General features: G+C 46.5%; 1 protein-coding gene across 4 annotated transcripts; it reads right to left on the minus strand.

The window, feature by feature from the left end:
• Window positions 1-667: 667 nt before the first annotated feature.
• LOC114851081 (semaphorin-5B-like) lies at window positions 668-21,579 on the minus strand. Of its 4 annotated transcripts, XM_029142625.3 has the most exons (23): window positions 21,415-21,579; window positions 17,165-17,221; window positions 12,355-12,526; window positions 11,138-11,237; window positions 10,917-10,962; window positions 10,774-10,836; window positions 10,583-10,681; window positions 10,230-10,443; window positions 9,868-10,153; window positions 9,619-9,754; window positions 8,901-9,108; window positions 8,617-8,824; window positions 8,088-8,205; window positions 7,823-8,007; window positions 7,587-7,730; window positions 7,339-7,486; window positions 6,578-6,803; window positions 6,240-6,461; window positions 5,997-6,167; window positions 4,968-5,117; window positions 4,649-4,684; window positions 3,542-3,753; window positions 668-3,447 (listed from the first exon to the last, which is right to left on the minus strand). In XM_029142625.3, the coding sequence occupies exons 3-23, from the start codon at window positions 12,482-12,484 to the stop codon at window positions 3,286-3,288; spliced, it is 3,264 nt and encodes a 1,087-aa protein (XP_028998458.1). In that variant the 5' UTR covers window positions 12,485-12,526; window positions 17,165-17,221; window positions 21,415-21,579; the 3' UTR covers window positions 668-3,285. The 4 variants fall into 4 exon arrangements, with proteins under 4 accessions (XP_028998458.1, XP_055362730.1, XP_055362729.1 ...); XM_055506755.1 differs by lacking the exon at window positions 21,415-21,579 and having other exon boundaries at window positions 17,165-19,430; XM_055506754.1 differs by lacking the exons at window positions 12,355-12,526; window positions 17,165-17,221; window positions 21,415-21,579 and having other exon boundaries at window positions 11,138-11,370.
• Window positions 21,580-22,840: the final 1,261 nt, after the last annotated feature.

Raw genomic sequence — 22,840 nt, forward strand, 5'->3', positions numbered from 1 at the left:
ATATCAACTTTTAATCATTTCTATACAGTTCTGGAGCTCTGGGGTGGATGTAGACAAACACCAAGCACTTTACAATTGTACCCCCTCCTATTGTTTTTTTTTTCATAGCAATCTAGTCTCAGAATGGTCTCAGGAATTCTCCATTTTATGATGGATTACCAGGAACTTTGTTCCTCACCAGTGTCTGGCCAACCACTGCTCACCTCACCACATCGTTGTTGACAGCCCGCGCACAACCACAGATGCTAACTGTACATATGTTTCACCATAACACGCGAGTTCCATCTACATCAACCATACGTCTGACCTCAGACCTCAGAGACCAAAAAGGCAAACAATGTAGGACCTTTAACAAGTAAATGTGTTACAGGCAACATTAAAAAATCTGCCTCACTTCACCAATCTAATAGTAAACAGTAACAGAAACACAAAATTCAATTTTGTGTCAATTATTAAAGTGAGGGTAGCTGGAGTGAACCTCACCTGCAGCAACATTTAGATGTGAATGCAGAGCCAACAACAGTAAGGTTTCCTAGTTCATGAATTATTCTAGAAAATTAGTCAGCAGCAATTTAAAGTGACGTGAAGTGATTTTAAATCCCAAATATTTATGATTACAGTAAGAATCTAATGACTGGTTGTGAAACAACAAAAAGTAGAACCAAAATACTGGCACCAAATTCAATTTATTCGACTTGATATTTTACAGTGGACATAATTTTACAAAAATATAGTAGTACCAAAAGTTCACAGTGTCAAGAAGGCAGTTCAGTCAAATTCATCAGTCATAATGAGCAGTGTAGAGTGTGTGTGCGTGTGTGTTTGAGTAAATACTGGATACATTTAGACGTATTAGGCGCATGCTGCAAGCAAGCACTGAAACATGAACACATATTAGCAGGACTGTTCGTTTCATGCTACAGAACACTGCAAGAAATGTAAAACATCTACTTCATTTCTTGGTATTAACAATTTACAAACACAAGACGCTCTGTGCAATATCTACTTTACAGAAACTTTAAATATCAACATGTCATGAAATGCAAAAAGAAAACCCTGACATTTACTATTTCAACTTGTTATTTAAAAGCCATGTGACATGTCCTCCTATTGACTTTATATGAGTACGTCCAACTTGGTGTGAGCCTTTCTGTATGGAGTTTGCTTGTTTCCCTCGTGTCTGTGTGGGTTTCCTCCAGATCCTCTGGTTTCGTCCCATAATCTAAAAACATGCAGTGATTGGCTGTCTGTGTATTTATTTATTCTATATGTAGACCTGTAGTGAGTATTTGTAAGACATTGCTTTATCTGCTGGAAATTATTGATATGACAGACCTCTAAGGTACATATGTATCTTCTTACCCATGCAATATGTAAACAGAGTCTAAGTATCATAGTGGGAATAGGATACAATTGACAACATATCACTTATAAATCCATTGCTAGAAACAAGGATAAAAGAAAGACTAAAAGCCTTTGTTCATGCACAGTGATGTTAACATAGTTAATGTGACAACTGAGTCCAGGACGTAATTGGCTGCATCCAGCCTGAACACTAAAACCTCATATTTGTAAAATAGAAAAACACGGCAGACAAACACATCAGAGTTTTAGAGTATCCAGTTCACCGTAGCCGCATGGTTTGGGGTTGTGGTGGGAACTGGAGCACCTGGAGAAAATCTATGCAGCTGTAGAAAAAGATAAAAGGTCAAAAAGTATGTTCCTTTATGCTGATGTTTCTATTGGTCTTACCAGTGGTTAGCATATGTCTGAAAAGCAAACCACAAAGGCGAATGCTGCACAGCATTGTCTAAGTGTTATTGGTTGTCGTTCCATTATTGTGTTTCCAGGCAGCCGCTGATGTCGGCTCATTTCAGTACATTAGAAACAAGTTAACGCATCACACTTATGTACAGTATTGTACATACAGCTGAGGCCAAAGCTTTGGTAATGACACGAATCTGCTGTCTCTGTTTGTGTTAAGAATATTTATCACAATTAAGGCAAATAATTGTCCTTTTCTGCCATAAAAAAGAACATAAGCCCCCAAAATTGAAAGTCCTAATGAGGACAAACCTGGAAATCACTCCATGATGACTGAGTGGAATAACTGACCCGGAGCTTTAAAAGGAGGGTGATGCCGAAAGTCATTGCTTTTTTACTGCTAACCTTTTGTTTCTTCACACATAAAGGAATTAGCTTGCGAAGATATAGATGCTAATGAGATTGTACCTAAATTGAACCTCGAGAGGTTCAGCTGTTGAGAAGGCAAACTTTTTAATGTTTGTGTCATTACCCAAACCGCTGGTAACAGCTGTACAGCTGCATGACAGGGTATTTGGCAAAGTGAGAGCAAAAACCTCAATGCATCGACACTAAGAAAAAAGCAGTTTGATCGACAAAAAGGTCTCTAAAGTATAGTACTATATCATTCATCATGTTCAGTAAATACAATGAAAAAACATGAAAATCAGGCCAGCTTCAGTAATGTGCAGTGCATAGTGAAATATGTCAGAAATGTCCTCTTCAGTGTTGTTTTCAGTGATGAAAGCTGCTCAACTTGAATATTAAAGCAAAGAAGGCAGAAACCTGCAATTCTGTTCATTTTCTTTCACAATTTTTCATTCACATGACACAAAGAACCAAATGCAGAGATGTTTCTCAGATATCAGTCCTCATGGATGGAGTCCACACTTTAATGTCCAAGTGTTCCGTGGACCAGTATAAAGTCAGTGGGTCATCTGATCTCATCTGCCAAAATGATACAGTCTTCAAAACAATAACCTGCAGGTTATTGAGTCTTTTCTCAGTCCAGTGGAGTCCAGGCATATACATAGAGTGAAGGGTAATTCAAGCCCTGGAGTGTGGGGTCCTTCTATACTTTGACACTGACCTGAGCACAAATGGAGCACCTCGGGATTGGAAAGGCCAGCTCTGTGGGTGCTGGTTCCATGAAAACATGGGAGGTACTGCTGTAAAGGCTGCTGCGAGCTTCAGTACACGCGCCTTCGTGTCGGTTTATTGTCTCCCGAGTCTGTTTGTTCTAAACCAAAAAGCAGCCACGTGTTACAAAAACAAAAACTAAGTGTCTAGTGTTTATGGGACACTGCAAAATACAGGTATCTGAAAATGTGTGTAACATTTACAATTACTAACAGATTTAAAATCTTCACTGTAACATTGGAATGACTTCAGTTTTTCATTTAGGGTTTTGTTGACAAATCCACAATAGATCTTGAGATGTCTTAGAGGGCGGTGTTATTAGGAAAGCGAGGAGGTTCTGCCTCAGCTGTGCATGTAGGTCCTGCAGGGCGAGTCCTGATGGAAGTCATACTTGCTGAGGCCAGAAGGGTAGTAGGTGGTGGCGAACATGTTGCTGGAGGGCAGCGGCGTTGGGAAGTGGTTGCACGTCTCCTCGTTCACGTGAAGATTGTTTTTGTTCAGCATCTACAGAGCAGACGCAGAGAAACATGCTGCTGTCAGTTCAGCCATTAAAGCTCAGTAAACGACGGTGATCATTATGAAAGTAAAACAACCGAACCTTAAACTCCATTGGGATGTACTTTTCATTCTTTGGTGTGGCGTTGCCCTGCTTGTTGTAGGTCAGGTGGTTGGGTGTGCTGGGGTGGATGACCGCTGACTCTGGGGACGGCCGGTTCAGGTGGTGGCAGTAGGTGTAGGCCAGCGCCGACAGCAGCGCTGCCGCGAAGAAACTGGCTGAGCCCACAGCTACCAACTGGAACAAGGTGAAGGCTGCAAGCGGGTAGAAGAGACAAGGTGAGATGACGACAAAAAGGAACACAACCAGGACAGAAAACTCAACAACAACATTAAGGTCGTGAAAAAGTGACAGGTTTTTGGTTGATGTGAGGACTCAGGACTGACAGTTCAGTTTGTTATCAAGTAGATCTTCTTTAGTTTACTTAACAAATGCCCAAGTTTGAAATAATGTGACAATAAGCATAACATTTTTTGTAGGAGCATGTTTCGATCTACAATGTGGTACTAGAAGAATGTACAGTACGTATATGATCATCAATGCACCAGGGTTCAACTTCTGGGGACAAAGAATATCCACAATAATTAACCTAACCATTCATTTTATGGTTAAAAGTGGGTCATATGCCAACACAAATAAAAACAAAGTACGCACACGGTTCCAGCTTTTAGCAGGTAGAGGCCTAACCCATCATTTGGAACCATGTAGGAATGATACGAGTGCAGCCTGGTAAATGCTACATATTTGCTAGGAGGACAGACTGGATGGCAAACATCAGCCAGAGGTCCTAGAGGGGCAGGGCAGTAAACATCCTCCATAACACTTTACTGTCTGCTATCTAACTCAGACAGGCTAAACACAACCCCAACCCGTGCCCCAGGGGAGTAAAGCCACAAACACAAGTCAATATGGAACTAGCTGTATGGAGCGTACACATAGAAATAAGTCAATGGGTTTGCAGCCTTTGCTTAGGTGCCACTGCATGTTCAGAGACTTCAGATAAACTGAGGTGACATTGATTTACCTCGGATGCAGCATGAGGGCAGAGACACAAACCCAGACAGATGTTCTCTTGGGAATTAGAGGTTGCACACATGGTAACAAATAATATGTGAGGACAGCGCAGAAACATCACTTATTTTCACTCACTTCCACAGCTCTGCTCTTCCTGTCCGGGTAAAATCACTGAAAAGAAGCGGAGAATAGGAATAAAACACACACCTTTAAGTGAGACGGAGATCAAACAACCGAATGATGAGACGAGTGAACGTCCCTCAGAGGCTTCGCTGTTCTCCAAGGTGGGCGCGATGCTGACACCCACCATTCATTTGTCTTTCTAATTTCTACAGACGAGGCGTAAAAAGTCGGCATTAACCTGATTAAAGGTTTTGTGCGACAGAGTGGCTTTTTTCCAGCTTGCATCAGCATCAATCTGCATGCGGCCGGGTGGTAACGGCGGGGGGCCTACCTGGCACCTCGTGAGCCTGGCACAGCCGGGCCTGGGTCACGTTGCCCTGGCAGAGGCTGGCGTCAGCGCCGTGGTCCTCGCCACAGCTCCGGGTGCGGTGCTGCAGGCCGTCCTCGTCGCAGTCCCCCCACTCCGTCCACTCCCCCCAACCTGAAGGCCGAACCCAAGACGAATCAAAGCCAATGCGGATATAATAACGCTCTCAGCATCAGCTGCTGAGTCCTGCAGCATTAGCATATCTTTGATAAGTAACTGCATTATCTAGGCTTCAGTTCATTATGTAATTAAATCCCTGCCGCTGTACGGTAAATGTCGGCTACTCCAGTAAAGCAGCAGGAAGTAAACAACGTCTTTGTGCACATGTTGAACATCTGTAATAAAATCCTTCTCAACGCCTGTGGAACCACAGAGGAGTGAGTGCAGGCTAAGAAACGCTGGCTCCAGTGCAGCGGTGGTCATCAGTCAACGGCCGGTCCAGCCTCCCTGTCTGCCTGCTGGACACACTTTTAATACGGAACAAAAGTGGAAAACCAACGACAAGTTAATGAGCAATTTGCTTCCCGTGCCTCCACTCTTCTTTTGAACACCCGAGGAGTAACCTAAGGACCAAACACACAGCCTCCGTGTTGGAGCTAATGGCAGCGTTTCCGGATGTTCCATTATCTGTTCGGTGACTACGCGTCTGTGTCTTTTGTGACTTTCAGCCGCCGTGTGCAGGGACGGGCTGCGAAGCGGCGCGTTTGTCTTTGCAACACAAATATTGATTCACCACTCGCTGTGTGGAGGTGATTTCTCATCAATGCCGACACAACCTCCATCGTTGGACCTGGGCTGCTTTTATCGTTTAATCGCAGTGATAAATGGAAGGTTTGTGGCGCACTCACAAACATGCGCTGGACCGGAAAGATGAATAATTATGAGATAAGATAAATAAATAAAGATAAATAAAGCACAAGATGAGCTGCTGTGGCATTGACATCAGCTGTCAAATCAAGTCTTTACACTCAAAGGGAAACTTTCACACGGTACCTTCACAGACATGTGTGTTGCAGAGGGCCTCCTCAGTGTGAAGGCCTATACATATGTCTCCTCCGTTGGCGGGCGCCGGACTGTTGCATGTGCGAGTCCGCTGGTGGTGTCCGCCTCCACAGCTGGATGAGCACTGGGACCAGGAGGACCAGCAGGACCAGGCCCCACTCACTAGAGCACGCGTGACATGATTAGTTTATGTATGTATGAATCAATGGAACTGTTGACAAGTGTTCCTGTCACCTGGACAGGGCTGAGTGTTGCAGTCCTGATACTCCACTGGAGACCCCACGCATGCGCTGGGGTTGGTCCTGCCCTCCGCTGTCGAACAGCTGCGCTTCCGGGTCCGGAAGCCTCGGGAACACTGCTGGGAACAGGTGGACCACGTTTCCCAGGATCCCCAGCGAGAGCCTTGAGGCTGGGCGGGGGTTCGGCCGCTCGTCCTCATCAGGTCGTCCACCAGTGCTGGAAAACATTTTATTTGTTAAAATGTAAAACCAAAAGCAAGAAATAAAGTACAAAAGTCCTACTCTAGATGAAGGAATGTAAAACAGCTGTTTGTCCATTAGACGAGCACTCACAGTCGGTCTGACAGGCTCCAGAGCTGTCGCTGGGGCAGAAGCGCGTCTCCACCTTCTTCTTGCCCAGCTGGAGCTGCTGGGGGCTGGGCAGCAGCGCTCGGCAGATGTACCGGTACCGCTGCTCCTGCCGCGAGCCGTCCTGGCTCACGTTCACCGGCATCCAGGGCGTCCACGGGGTGTTGCGCCGCACCTCGGGGCAAGCCTCCAGGTTACACACCTTATATTCCTGACAGTGGGGACAACATTGGTTCAGTTTACAACTGGTTTGAATTGTACAGTACGGCCATGGAAGGCTTCATTTACTATAACATCAGTTCTAATGTAACCGCAGTACATTAAGCCAATGATGAACCCCTGCTACCTGTCACTGGGGAGAATTGTTCAAATATTTTACAATCTATTATCAGAATGGCTAAAAAACAAAAAAAAGACTAATTAAGCTGTTAAATTTTATGTACTGAATCTAAATTGTCCAGTTCGAAGACTGTAAAAGTCTGGTCTTCTGTAAAATCAGAACAAAATAACCCAAAGGACACATTACTGTATCTTTTGAAAGAGAAGCTTTGCCAAACACTTACTCATGTCAGCGCCAGTTTAGGAGGCTGAGACTGAGTGAGTGAAAGCCAGGAGGCACGGGGGCCTGAACGCCGGCTCCGTTTGAAGTTCTTGGCAGGAGCGGCCTATTCCAATTATCCTGAGCGATACTACTTTTGTAAATTAATTTGTAAATCATCGCGGCTCGGTTGGAGGCCGTGCAGTACCGTGGCACATCCGGGACACGTGTTCCCGTTCTCGCAGGTTCTGCTCCTGGAATGGACCCCGCCCCCGCATTCGGCGCTGCAGTGAGCCCAGGGGCCCCACGCCGTCCACGCCACTGGCAGGGGACACGGCTTCTTCTCGTTGCACAGCCTGGAAACACAGGGACGCACGTTACTGTGATGCTTTGAAGCAGAGTCGGGAGGCAGTAAATGCACGCCTCCTTTCTGGAGGCAGACTCTGCTCCCCTCACCTCTCCTCGCGACCCTGGCCCACGCAGACCCGGCCCCCGTGGCGAGGGGAGGGGTTGTTGCAGGAACGCTGCCTCACCTCAAAGCCGATGCCACAGCTGCTGCTGCACTGGCCCCATGAGGACCAGGGAGTCCACCCACCGTTCCTGCACAACAGAATCAACAAATTGTGAAAGAATCCCACACGATTCATACCCTATGCATTTCATAACAGGGTGTTGCAGTGCCTCTACTGTACCTGGAACAGTTGGCCACCTGGATGGTCGGACCCCTGCACTCGGCGCCGCCACACCGGGCCGCTGGGCCGTCGCATGAGCGGGAACGGCACGCGCAGCTGCTGACGGAGCCCTCGCCGTCGTCATGGTTACAGGGCTGCCACGGTGCCCAAGGGCCGAAAGCACCGTCCTGAGTCAGGTTCCTGACCTTCGGAGGCGACACGAGTCAATGCTGCGACGTCCTGAAATGTTGTGTTGCATGAAGCATCAGTAACGTGCGCGACTCACCGGACACTCTGTGATGTTTTGGGTCCAATGGTTCATGTTGGAGCTCTCTTCAATGGTGGTACAGCGTTTCAGGCTGAGATCCCAGCCACAGTACGGGTCCCGAGCCTCCAGGCACTGACTGCGAGTTCAGGGATGTGGGATTTTATAATCCATCATTGAACAATATGAAGGTCTGGGCTGCTGCAGGGGCTGGTGCTAACAAACGACTTACTTTACACAGTGTTTTGTTTTGTTGACAGTACACTCTAGTGGTTCGTTCAGTGTCAACACATACATTAATAACGTCAGTTCCAAGCCTTGGCCGGCTACAGGCAGCTTTAACACTGGACCCCTAACATAATCAACTTTATCAGTGTTTACTTTGGAAATCTGCAGGTTTCTATTACCTCAATGCAATGACTTGATAAATCATTTGAAATTAAAAACAGCTCGACTGACTACAGATTTTGGATTTATATTTTTTTACCCCTCTGTCAATTCTGTTCATGCTGTTAAATCGTTCTTGTTCCTGATCAGATATGGATCGTACCGTTCTGTTGGGTAGTTGGAGCATCTCTGTAACGGGATCTTCACCAGTCGGTCATCGAGCCCTACAAACAAGGACCTGTCACTGTGGAGGATTTGGAGGCTCCTGATTGGCCGGATCTGTCCTGGGGGGAGGATCCTGAGCTCCTCCAGGTAACAGCCATGAAGGCTTTTATTGGTTGTGGCGAGAGTCTTGAGGATGGTGCCATATTCTATTCAAATAAAATGAACGGCATGTCAGACACGATGATGCAATTCCAACTATTTTGCTTTCATTTTCATTCTCACCGGTCCCGATGTACATGACGTGGTAGAGGGTGTCTCTGCCCTGCACGACGTCCACCACCAGCCTGGAGAAGCGCAGGTTGTCCTGTGTGAGGAGGGGGTTGACGGTCACGGGCTGCACCACGTCGTTCATCAGGAAGAGGCGCTGCGCGTCCTGGAGGTTGCGCTCGGTGAGGTTTCCCCCGGGACCTCCCTCCTCCAGCGTTCCACACTAAACAGGGATGAGGGATTCATGTCACAGGTAGCGACTGTATATGAGGTTTAGCTTCTGATTCCAGAGCAACTGCAACAATAATGCATGTACTGGATTTACATGCTTTAGGGGATTTACTAATAGGTCAATTCCTGAAATGAAAATATTGACACAAACAGCAAAAATCAATATATGCTAAACAAATGCAAATCCAAAATCGAAGCTAGCAATGCATACGCAATGTGGTGCTTATATAACTCACAGTGTCCCCGCAGGAACGCGTTACATGTTGGAAACCTTCCAAGGATTTATTGTCGGTGTGTTGGTGTGCTGAGCAGCGGCGCTCGACTGCAGTGAGCTATGTGGGAGCTCACGCGGGGATAAAAGGGATGGCAGTCTAGCGAAAACCCGCTTATAGGCCTTGGAGGAAAAGATGTGAAATTGGGGAAGGACGGCGCTCTCCCACACCTATCAACACCACGCCGTCCGCGTTCTTTCTTTCTTGGTGCGTGTAAACATATCGGTTACCTGAAAATTGGGTATGGGATTTGGTGTGGAGAGCCACGCGGTGCGGGGGTTCTCCTGGTAGCGGAACGGCCCGTTGAAGGCCTGGGTGATGGAGCTCAGGTTGAAGCCACACACGGCTGAGGCCGAAATGCTGTTACTGAGGGGGGAACGTCATGGTCAGATCTTCATCTTCAGATCACTAATACAGAACCAGGCGTTTTTTTTTATCCTAGAGACCTAATTAACATTAATCTGGAAACCTTGACTCACACGTTGGTGGTGAAGATGCCGTAGACCACGTCCTGCTCAGGGAGGTAAAAGGTGCTCTGCAGCTCGTTGTAGTAGAAGGGGATTTCCCCTGAGCGCGAGCAGTTGAGTCTGGCCTTCATGAAGGTGGTCCAGGTGTCCTCCAACAGGAAACGGCCTCCCATGTCGTTCTTGCAAACCCTGGCCACCCGAGAGAACACCATCTTCCCGCAGTCGTTCTCGACCGCCGTCTCTCTGAAGAAGAAGTAGGCGAAGCGTCCGATCTCATAGACGGACACGAAATGGGGCTCTGGAGGGAGAGAGGACAGATGGGAGATCGGGCCCACGAGGCGAGCGCGGGGTTCAGGTTCGGGCCGGGGGCGCACCGTTGAGCCATTTGGAGTTGTACTGGGCGGTGCGCAGAGGGGGCTGGTTCCCCAGGCTCCGGTAGATGACCGGGTCGCGGCCCGAGAAGTCGATGACTGTGGCGGCGTAGAGCTCGCCGCGCTCGGTCACCATGGCGGTGGAGTTGTGGCGCGGGTCGTAGGGACAGCGGGCCACGCCGTTCACGGTGTCCAGCACCTGGCTGAGGTTTCCAATCTGCCACAGAGACAATGGTGAATTAATAAACTGATTATTAGTAAACTTTCCTAATGGACTTCCTGATGATCAGCCCTTTGCATTGCGACACTGCTCCTGTCTCATGCCTGAACCCGCTTCATGGCACAGCTGTACCAACCTGCCTGGTCACACAGACGGGGGTGAAGGCGTTGGTTCCACACGTCAGCAGCGTGCTCCCGCTGATCAGCAGGACTCGGACGTAGTTCTGACACTCCTCCTGCAGAGAAAGGCACACGCCGCAGCGTCACTCCTCACTCCACTGTGTCAGATTGAAGGGACATAGTTCTGTGCACTTTGACGGAGCTCTACCTCAGACTTGCCCTTGCTCTGACATGAACGCTTCGTGTCTTCATCAGGTGCCCATTCTGTGGCCTGAACACAGCACGCTATTAAATAAGTATATTCAGATTGGGTCTAACACTTTATAATGAGAACTATGTTCCTAATGTCACCTGTATGAGCGAGGTGTTGCTCAACCTCAGCCGGAATATGAAGTTTCTGAAAGTGAGAAACATTATTCAAAATTCCACTCTTGGTGTGTTTAAGTTCTTTTCATTTTTGCCCAGTGTTTTCAAGCTTTTTAATGTGATCATCATTGCCATAACGCTTTCATATGTCCTGTAAGCTTATTCTATACATTCCTTATACAACACATATTAAGGTGCATTGTTACCGCGCTCCAACAACGATCTGGTTTCTGCCCAGGTCCAGAGCGAGCTGGGAGAAATCCTTGACTCCTGGGTGGGAGAACTCTGACACCCACGGCCTTAACCCTGCATGGACAGTGAAGGAGAGGGTGTTAACAGCTGGAGAAGAGGAGGAGAGCGGACGGGGTGTGGCAGTAGGTGACTCACATGAGAGGAAGAAAGAGTGATGGGACGAAAGAAACGTCACCGAATGCTGCATGGCTCCACACCATCATCTGATTGACTGTGATTGACTGCCGACTGATGACTGATTGATTGATTCATTGTGCAGATCTAACAAATACATCACTAAAGAACTCTCCTTTTACTAGGACTTTACCGCCACTGATATTGGTAAACAATTATTATTTATTGAAATATTTAATGTAAAATCAGCTGAGGTAAAATGGCCAAGGTAAAAGGAAAACAAAGGGATTTTTGTTCTCTTTTCAATAGTATTTAAGATTAGATTAAATGAAATGGGCTTGATACACTGAGCCGCTGTTTCAGAGCAAACCTTAACTAAATGGATGTGGGTTCCTCTGGACAGAACACAATAGCAGCAGTTTGCCAGGTGAGCACTTTGAATTAATGGACGGTCAAATGGCTTCACAAAGCCTGGAATATTAAATGAGGCCTCGCTGCAGACATCCCATAACATTTATTAAGTTCATATCAATCTTTATGTCTGTTAATTACCCTGATGCTGAAACATAAACCGCTGGTATAATAAAGATCATTCCATTAGTCCACTAGCGTTGCCAATTTGTCTTCATGTCTGTTGTCTCCATGTCAGCATAGCTCCAAATCATGAACGCTCATTAAATTCCGACTATACTTTCCAGAGTATCTCGTTACAAACAGGAGAGAAACAACAGACAAAACCTTATTATTGCAAATCAATGCCATGTGAGAGTTTTATTGTCTCCATAGTGAAATCAAGCACTTTGTCAACATAAATGCAAATCGACTAATGTTAATCTAAATTTTTCACTACTTGTACAAGTAGCTTCTTCTGTTTGGAGAACGTCGCCTACAGTAAATGACAGGTGAAGGTTGAAAGAGATGAAATGGAGCCATCGCTCCCCCCTGGCATCAGCTTCACTTTGAAATATGATATATGAAGCTGACGATCTCATCTCATTTCAGTCTATTAACCAGTTTGCCTCACGTTGTGTGGTTAATGAACGCCCGGGGCACTGACCTTGGTAGGAGACCACGGGGTGCTCCTTTCTGCTGCACTCGGCAGGTTTGATGGGAGGCTCCTGGGACACACACACAGCTGAGCAGATGACCAACACAAGGCCACGCGCCCCCCACCCTGACGTCACCATGGCTACAACCACATCCAGTCGATTCAGACCCTCAGGAATCACCTGTAGAAACAAGTCTCACATTCAAAATCAAGCAAGAACCAATTATGCCCGTGGTCATTGTCTGAAGTCCTCAGTCGAGTGATGACAGCTGCAGCGAGCGATGACGCTGGCTCTCTGTCGCCCGTCCATCCATCTGAATGCTGTGCCAGCGCAGCAGCCCCTCCGCTGCCTTTGTCTGTCTGCTCTGTGTGCCCGGTCCTTCACTGTCGGCAGGACCCGGTCACGGCTAATTCACCCCCAAAGGCCGGAGCCGCCAATCTGTTTCATGCAGCCTGAACTCTGAACCGCCAGGACACATGAAGCGTCATTGGGTCGAACTCCATTTAGGACATTAGCTCAATGATGATTCTCAGATGATGAGGGCCACGTGCAAAAACACAAATGTGTAGCTGCTTCACTGCTGCATGTGAGACATAACAGGAATGTGATGGGAAGGAAGAACACCTGCTTTTAGTCTCCAATGCGTGGGGTTGATTTGGAAGAACCAGCTGTGAAGCAGTGAAGACAGACAAAATGCAATCACTCAACTTTCACAAAAATCTCTGCAAAGGCATCAGGTCAAGTTAAGATTAGAGGGAGTTTTGATTAAGGGATAAACTATTTTAAAATACCAAAGTCACCCATTCATTTTTTTAATTTAATACGCAGATAAGCATCTGAAGATTTGCAGTCTTAGCGGCCGCTTTTTTCACCTTGACACCAGCTTCCCTGCACCTGCTCTGCTTTGGCGAGTGGAGGCAGTGAATGTGAGGAGCCAGAGGTTTTTGCAGCCTGCTGGGTCCGACATTGCTGCTTAATGAAGCGGCATGAACAGAGCCTTTTGTGAGGTGGCCGTGCTCCTCGCACCGAGGGAGGCCCGGCCGGCGAGGGCCCTAGCGTTCCTGGTCCATTCAGGGCGAGAGGGGGAGCCGTCAGAGTACACAGGGCCGCCGTGAGAGGAGGGAAATGACAAACACGCGGGAAAAAGGTTCCTGTGAGCACGTTCACGTTAGCTGATGTTAACGAAAAGCAGACTCCACCAAAACCAGTAAACATTCGACCCTGGCTGCTTTCTGGAGCCACGAGCGTCAGAACGGTCATTCACTTGCTGCGTCCCTGCCTGTGCTGGAAAACACCACCGAGTCATAACAAAGTCCCCACTTCATGTGACCGGTGTGGATTTGTGGAGGAGAAACTGCAGGAACATGAGGCGAACATGTGACGGCTGCAGAACAGAGGCGACCGCCAGGGTTTTAACCTCTGAGCCTCCGTGCACCAGCTTTGAAGCGCCTCCTTCAGGCGTCTGCGAAGGACGGAGACCTGTTCAAGTGCACTTAAACACAACACGGAGACGTTCGCCTCACGCTGGCAGGAAACAGCCTCAGTTTCTGCTATGTTTGGAAGGAGTCAACCCCTCCTGGCTCACGGGAACGGCTTCTAAAGATGACTTCACCAATGTTCATAATAATCTTCTCCAACAAAACTGGGATATTGAAAGATCGTGTTTGGAAGCGTTTGCATAAATACCGCCTCATATTCTACACTCCTGAGGCAGACGAGGCTGAATAAAATGCATATGTCGATGCTTCTAAGACCCTGATTGTGTAACAACATGCAAATCAGCCTGGTTTTCGGTCGGAGGCAGAGGCTCCCACTTTGTCTGCAGTTAGAGTTTCCCTCGCAAACGTCTTAAAGCAGCGAGAAGCGCTTCTAGAAATCAATAGCGTTGAACCAAAGCCATGGTGACACTCGGCCTTAGAATCAACACGTTTGCCTGCCTGAGAAAAGTCCATCTATGGCCTCACGGTGACAGGTCACTTCAAACATACGTCCATATAGAGAATGTTTATTTACCTGATCTCTTATTTTACTTTGACATTTATAACTCACACACGATTTGCTGCAGTGTCGTTATTTGAGAAATACACAAACCATGTAGGGTAAAAGCTGAGAGAGAGCAGCACTGGTGCCATTTATTCAGGGTGGGACATCCGACTTAACCGTTTGCTGGTACGCGATCCTTGTTTATTGAGAGTTTGGGGAAATATATAAATATATAAAAAAAAGCAAAGTGCACAGCTCTGATGTGAATAAACGCATGAAGCAGGCTGGAAAAGGACCTCCAGTGGGTGAGATGGTGAAGGTGCTATTACACCTTCTGTCAGGACGAGCCTCTTTAGTCATTTCTTGCAAAACAGCTATTAGAGGCAATTCCATGTCATGATCTGTCCACAAAAGCTGAACAAAGACCCTGATGAGCCGAATAGCAGCTCTACCAGGATTACACAATGACGAACATGCCGAGACTCTGGGTGCAGGTGATAAATGGACTCCTGCACAGCCCAGACAAAACCTCCCCGCTCAGGTGATGTACGACGGGGAAACTGATTATAATACATTATGCCTTAATTCAGGAGCGCTGCAATTTGTTCCCCCATGACATCAGAAATAAAAGGAGCGAGTCCAGCGTCTGACCTTTGTGTATCAGCCTCTTGTCTCAGCGCTCTCCACCAGAGTAGTTGGACTCCTTTCAGAATCATTAAGAAACAGAATCCCTCCACCCACCCGGCAGAAAACCTGGGATTCCAAACCCCAAATTCCTCCTTAAATTAAAAAGACTCACAAAAGCAAATCCCCACGTCTGAGCGTCACAGTAGAGCAGCTCCTGCTTTATAATAACTGAACTACAGCTATAAAGAGTCATAATATTATTAACCAATGAAGTCACTTCATGGAGATTTGTTAGTTGGACCCCATGGACACTGAGGGTGCATCCAGAGTCTCTCCATCAAAATATTCACAGAGGACCATTTCCGAGGCCGCGTTCTCAGCTCCTTCCTACCGGGGTGAATGGCCTCTCTGTGCAGCCTGCCAACTATCTGCCAATGGCCGCTCTCTTTTACAAGTGAATAGACTGAGTTTAGCCACAGTTAAAAAGACACACTAACGTGCCATGGCTGCGCCACAATGGCCGCTCGGGTAATTTGCCAAACCTAATGATGCCGGTTTGGCCCCAGCGAGAGGAGGTAAAGAGCAGGAATCCTAAAGAGGCACACAGCTGCAGCGGTCCCTCTCTTCCTCCGCTCCTCTCTGGCTCCCTCTGTTCTCCCGTCGTGAGCGCTGGGGTTTTCTGCTTTCTGTCTTGTGCCTTACGACTAAGATGCATAAGCAGGAGCATGCGTTTGGCATTATTTTAAAATGCTCCCCGTCGGAACCGCTAGCCCTCATCCTCCCCTGCATGGAAACCTCCATGAGAGCCGCTTGGTGCAGCTTCATCAACATTAGTATCAGTATCAACAACTGGAAGATGGGGAGAAAGATGCAGAAACAGCATCAGCAGCTGGAAAGAAAGCGCCGTTTTTAATTATTATCCTGCCTAGAATGAGACACTTTTCCTCCAAACTAGTTGGAGAGAAACCAGTAGACACCAGCTCAACTTTACAAACTCCTCCATCTCTGCTGGATGTGCGACGCCAACAGTGATCTTTACAACCTGTGTTCACTCTACATGTTTTTATATGATGATTATTTGAACATGTGAATCTTTGGCCGGTGTGGTTTTTGGAAGATAACGAGTGTTTATTATAAAGGGGACTCAGGTGATGCCTGGAGATAGAGAATGTAGTGTGGACACCTGTTATCACACCTGTGACCACTGGGTTTAATATTAACGTTATATTATGGCATTGTGCATGTACTTATCATAACGCGCATGTGACAACAGGGTAAATAAAGCTTCAATTTATACGATCACGCCGAATGAACCATTACTCCGCTGCATGAATGACAGTATTATTATTGCAATGTCTAACCCATTACATCAAATTGATGCTGTTGTCATGGAGAGTGGTATCATATTATCGATTCCTTATTGTGGTCTGGAGCAAATCTGTGTGGCTTATTATGACACCATTATTTTTCAGTAATGACTAGTAGCTGATGCCATTAAAAAAAATCTATCACCTCAACGTGCAAGTCAACCAGCATCATATTAGTCACTTACTGAAGCAGAAGACGTCCAGATAAGGTGTTAGCCATTATTGTGTGAAAAAATAGATGATATGTGCAATATTTATGGAGAAATATCAGGCGTTAGTAACATTTATAAATACGATTATGTAGCATCTTAAACACAGCACAACATGTGGCTTCTGTTTAACAAAGAACCAATCACAAACTAAATAATCAGTTAAAACAACACAGCACATTCAGACAGGATTCTGGAACGCAGACTGTTGCTGCTGATCCAAAACTGGCTGAATTCTCCTCTGGCTTCAACACCAAGCTTGTGCCCATTTCAGCAGAGACAGAACAAAGGAAATATCCAGCAGTGGTAACACACGCTGCACATACTCTGTGGTGTGAGAGAGTGATAGGCGCCGAGGATGGGAGAGAAGCGATGGGGACGGGGAGGAGGGAGAGGTGAAGGGTCAGCCTGCAGATCATTAAAGCAGAAATGAGCCCGAGGAGAGGAAACAGACAAACAAACTCAGAGACGCGCAGGAAAACAGGCGTAAAAGTAGGCGAGCGAGACACAAAGGCTGGAAAGGGAACACAAAAGAAGAAGGAATTGCACGGGTACAGCATCTCCACATGGGATAAATGGCTGCATGCGCGGACCGCACGCGAGAAAAAGCATGAAGGAAACAGCGAACTTACTCATTCAGCGTCACCCGGCCGCTCGGCGAGACAAAAGGGTGGCACCGGTCCAGACGCCTCACATGGTGGGAGAGAAAGGGAGAGGTATGAGGAACAAGAGCCAGAGAACTTGTTACACATCGGCACACAGTGGCACGCTGACCAGAGTGTGCAGGGAGGAGGTGGGGGCGAGGGTGTGTGTTGGGGGGGGGGGCTGAGCATTCCTGTTTGTGCGGAGCAAAACTGGCAACTTGCTGAATGGAGAGGGGGCGTCTGTCCTGCGTCAGTGCGTCCACAGCATCGGGCGCGTTTGGGCTCAAAGCGTCACCTTATAGGTTCAATACTGTGGGAAGCCAATTCATAAACCATCTACAAATACTCTGGCCGCAGAGGCAAAACATCCCAGATGTGCTCCACAGATCAACAGGTGGTAGCAACAAGGCTACGAACCACAACCAACGAAGAAGAAAGACGTGAACACAACATGTTTTGGGAAGAAACACTGAATTTAAATTGATTTTTTTACAGTCTGTCACCCAAGTCTGTTTGTGGACAGCATGTTTTCACACATTAATGTTCTAGCTGAGAATACAGTGATACATTGTTATTTCAGAAATAAATTCTTGTAAATCTCATGAATTTGATTTCTCAAACAGAGAATGAAGCAGTGAAACATTCATATATAGAAGACACAAATCATGTCTTATTTTATCGGAATGGTTGGTTAATTTGTTGGTTAATTAATAAAAGGACATTACAGATCTAGGGCTTGCTTTCTTTTTAAGTATTAGAAATATGCTCCAGAACCTTATTTCTCAGTGGAGGAGGTTCTGTTATTGGTGAGTGGCAGAAAGCAGCACAGCGGGGAGAGCATCGCACTCAGGTTGGAATAGATTTGCTAAACTGCTGAAGGCTGGTGGGGAACCAACCGGTCACCAAATCATCTGGATACAATAGGAACATTGCTGTTATTGGGATCCAGCTGCAGTATCATCAGTATGTAAATGGACCAGGAGACAGAGTCAACAGCAAAAGTCATTAGCTCTGACAAACATTTTGTTTGCCTAAACAACGAAATCCAGCCTGGCTTCCAGTCGCCACAGCAGTAAATAACAACCTTTTATAACTTACTCAAAGTACTTTAAAAATCTCACCACAGTTTTGCAAAGCTTGCATTTATGCAAATTTATGGTTATGTTGTTTTCTAAAATGCAACATTTTCCTTCAGTAAAAGTCAAAATGACATTTTTTAAAAGCCCAAGATAATCATTAAAAACACTTTTTAAATTAAATAAACAGGCGACGCAAGATTTATAAAATAAACCTTGAGTCTGTCACGTCACGAACAATGTGGCCGACTGTCGGCAATTCTTTTTCAGAGGAGACAAAGCAGATGATGAGAACTCGCCTCAGTCACGGGGAAGGACGTCTGCTAGAATGTGAGCAGGAATGAAGCGGTGCGTCTGGTGGATGGATGCAGCGTTCTTCACAGCTGACACCCGGGTTTCTCTGAGTGTCCACGGTGACATACAGTACGCCTGGCAGGGACCGGGCTGTGGAAGTGGCTGCCGCTCCCAGAACGCGAGGGGCACCTCCCGTTTGGGAAATTAATAGTGCCGATAAATCATATTGGCTGGGAGCGACAGGCTGGTTTGGTCCCCGTGTGCCCGGCAGGACGGAGGAGACAAATAACAGGCCGCCGCCTCATCCCTAACCTTTACAGGGCAGCACATTCATCTCGCTCAGCGTCAGGCCCGCCGCCACAGAACCCCCCAGAGTTCCCTGTGCAAACTTTTGGATGACCTCCTCCGGCTCTGTTTTTACAGCCCTCCTGTCACTGCCGAGGCTGACGGATTACAGCAAAAGCCAGGGCGGGAGCGGAGAGAGGGTCAGCGCTGAGCTGCAGAGGACGGAGGGCTCCAGGGCCCAGAGTGAGGGCCGCGCTGGTTCTGATGCTGCGGCTGATCTGAGAACAGCGTCCTGGTGAAGCAGGGCCAGCGCACGTCCCCGTTTGAGCCGGTGTGTTTTACAGCGTGTTACATCTGGCTCTTCACCTGCTAAACCCTCCATCATACTCCGCTGGCTGCGGTCTCTGAGCGCTGTTGTGTGTTTGTCCTCTGTTAAACTGCTGCCTGACGCGGCTGGAAATGAGGCTGATGGGAGCGACGAGGCTGAGCTCAAAGATGCTCGGACGCTCTCCTACTGTAGGTTAGAAATAAAACCCAGTCTCTCCACAGGCCTCTGTGAGTCGGTGGGCAGCTGTGAAGGAGCCCTGCAGTGGTTACCCAAGGACTCTTAACCCCCCAGACTAGCACCCAGCCCCCCCCCCACCGCCCTCAATGGGGCCTTGTCCCACACATAACGCCGCCCTGTGTGTCGCAAAGAAATATTGACCTTTAACGCCTCAAACGTCGGACTCGCGCCGCTCGGAACAAGCGCTGCTGTGTTGATCTTAGGAAACCCTGCAGTCGCCGAGGTTTACCTTTCTGCTGGAGCAATAAACCTGTGCTCACGGGAGTCACGCCCCCCGGGGTGACGCTGGATCTGGAGGTTAAACAAGCAGCTCAGAGAAAACATTCACAGGGAGCCACCAGCGTGTGGGTTGACCACCGTGCTAACCGCTAGGCTAACGTAAAGGGGATGGAAAAAATGCTAAATGTGACCCGATGACCATGATTAGTGAAGCCCAGGTTAAAAAAAGACGCAAGTTTTCAGTTTTTTACTCCTCATATCTTATTTGTTTACTAGTGTAGAAATAGAAATGTAAAAGCGAGCACTCTTTGAAGGGGCCGATTCTTGGACAGTGGTTCCACGTTGGACTTCAAAAGCGCTTACTGTGATGGAAAAGCTGCTGAATCAAATCCCCGAAGGAGTGGAGCGAATGTTAGCAGACGCGTGAGCGAAGGCCCCGTTTCCCTCTTTGTCCCCCAGGCGGCAAACACGCAGCGCTCACACGCTGCCTGTGGCTGTCCACTGCAACAACATTAACACCTAACAACTTTCCCTGGTTCAATATTGGTTAAGCGACTCCCAGTCACAGAGTCTGAGGATGAAGCCTGAGCCGCGTGAGTGGAGCGAGCCGCCCGTCCATCAGCGCCTCCACCAGCACACTATCTCTTTCTCTCACTCTCCTCATCCATCTTTCCCTCCTGTTCCACCTCAGCCTGACCTGTGAGAGCGTGGTGGTCTGTGGTAACACATTCAGGTGTCCAGTTAAAATGATTCAGTGCTTCTTCCATTTACTGGGTTAAACGTGAGCCTTGTGTGTGATGGAACACGCTCAGCAGCTTTCACAGCACATGGAAAGTAAAAGTACATGTTGGATCGTTAAAGAACAGTAAATACATGTGAGGCCTTCCATTTAATGAATGGGCTGTTTTGCTCAATGTGCCTTTGCATCTTAAGGTGTTTTTCTTTCCAAAGGTGACCACGTGCTACTGCTTATTTCACTGTGCATGACTAAAAGTAAAAGCTGTGACTCTGAGGAACGCTGCCTTTATATAATATATCAAGTTATATTATGCATCTTATATTGGATCCAAGAAAAATGTGGTTTTGGCCAAAGCAAAACAGGACGCAGGAGTTTCAGAATATTGGGAATGTTGTATAGTATGAGAGTACATGATATAAAAAAGTGGAATAAATCTGAGCTAATTAGGAGTCTTAGAATAAATGTTCATAGTGTCACATTATTACAACAACAAATCCTTCATTTTCACATTATAAAGTTACTTCATTACCTAAAAACTACTGGAGAAGCAATTGTTTCTATCCACGTGGAAATTGCCAAATTACTACTAATGATCATCATTTACGTCGCTTTCCGCAGAGGTTTAACACACAATACATTCCTCATGCTTACACAAATTCATCTAGACATCTCCATGTTTTAAGTTATAGCATGAAACATTCAGTGGAGTCCAATAACAACCTGTTAGAGATTTGAAGCCTTGCAGAACTAATGAAGCATCAGGTCACGGACACGAGGCTGCAGCGCATCGACCGTCGTGAATACGACGTAGCTTCAGTTGAAAGCGGATTGAAGGCACTTTTACGCCTGTTATAATGTTTTACAAGCCTTGTTCACAGATCTGGTGGAGTTCGGCGTAGCGTTGAATTAGTGCGTGGACAATAAAATTTTACTTTAAATCTAATAAAGTATTCAAATCGAAGGCAATAAACGTGTTTTGCTTTACGGTGCATCGCGGTGTGACAACAAACAAACGACTGCGCGCGTGCCGTGAACGCGTCCGAATGAGAGGCGAGCTTACCTTTCACCTTTCACTCATCGTGGGCTCATCGCAAGTGTCCGCTTTCAACACGGACGCGGGGACGGCGCAGACTGACGGCGGCTGCTCAGCGGCAGGTCTGAAGTGCTGCGGCAGCGGCCAGAAGCAACCACAGCCCAGCTCAGGCCAATAGGGGGCTGTGAACGCACCACCCGCCAGACACGCGCGGTGTGAAGGAGAAAAAGGAACATGTCTCTGTCCGCCTGAAAAGTCAGAATTATGATCATAAATGCTTTTCATGCAGCCTGTGTATGAGGCTTTTTCAGTATATATTGTTACGGGTGCTCATTAAAAGTTGACGTGACCAACGTGTAGAAAACCTTTCACCTGTTTGCATGTTATTACAAGATCCAACTCACTCAGCATTCAATGTTTTAATTTCTGTAGACTGCAGTCAGAGCATCGCGTTGGTGCGTGAAGATTGGCTGCCATCTAGTGGCAGGAGCGACGCCATCTTCATGTGACCTCATCGAAATGAATAAAGTGGCAGTAAAAACTAGAGTCAGTCAAAAGACAAATAAGAATGCTCAACGTTGCCATTAGACACGTTTTTCTAACAGTGAAATCAGATGATACAGAATCAGATTCAGAAACACATTTGTTACCATGTACAGTGGTACCAAGGTTTCACGGTTCATACAAAGTAACTTGATACGAGTGCGTGTGCATGTGTGTGTCTATGTGGGTATATGTGTATACATATGTATCTATATGTATGTGTTTATTTATACATTTGTTACATGTCTGTCCTGATAATACTTTTTGCTATTTTCAATCTTCCTTTTCATATTATGTGAAAGCAATCATAAGTGTGCAAAGCAATTTCCCTCTGGGATTAATAAAGTGTTTTGAATCTTGAATATTGAATACTAGGGATTTGCTTTGGTGATTGTATGCTTACATAGATCATAAACCAGTGAAAGTAGTGCAGTGGCAGATTAAAAGATACTGCTTCCGTTCTGATGTGGACACATCTCACTTTAATGTATCCGATGTGTTAAAAATGCCACACTTTTAAACAAATACAACCAAATACCTTCACTCAAAAACCAAGTTTTTGAATCTCTTGACAACAGAAACCCTGAAACAGTGGGGAATTTCCAACTAGTGCTAAAGATTCCACATGATCTTCGCTAGGTAAATGAAAACAGAAGTACACTTTAAAAAAATCATTGACAGAATTTTATGACTGTAGAAGGAGGACAAAGACAAATTTGACTATTGTTAATAAGCAGCTCATTCTGTAAAAACACTTTGAACTGCATTAGAAATATGCCCTTTACATCAACACTTTACATTTTTCTTTGAACAATTCATATTTTGCCAGGTTTACAGTTCACAATTAGGACAGCTGGTTGATATAATTTAGCGTTAAATTCACAAAAAATAAAAATGATAAAATTAGTAA

The sequence above is a fragment of the Betta splendens genome, chromosome 2 (assembly GCF_900634795.4).
Source record: "Betta splendens chromosome 2, fBetSpl5.4, whole genome shotgun sequence".
Lineage (NCBI taxonomy): Eukaryota > Metazoa > Chordata > Actinopteri > Anabantiformes > Osphronemidae > Betta > Betta splendens.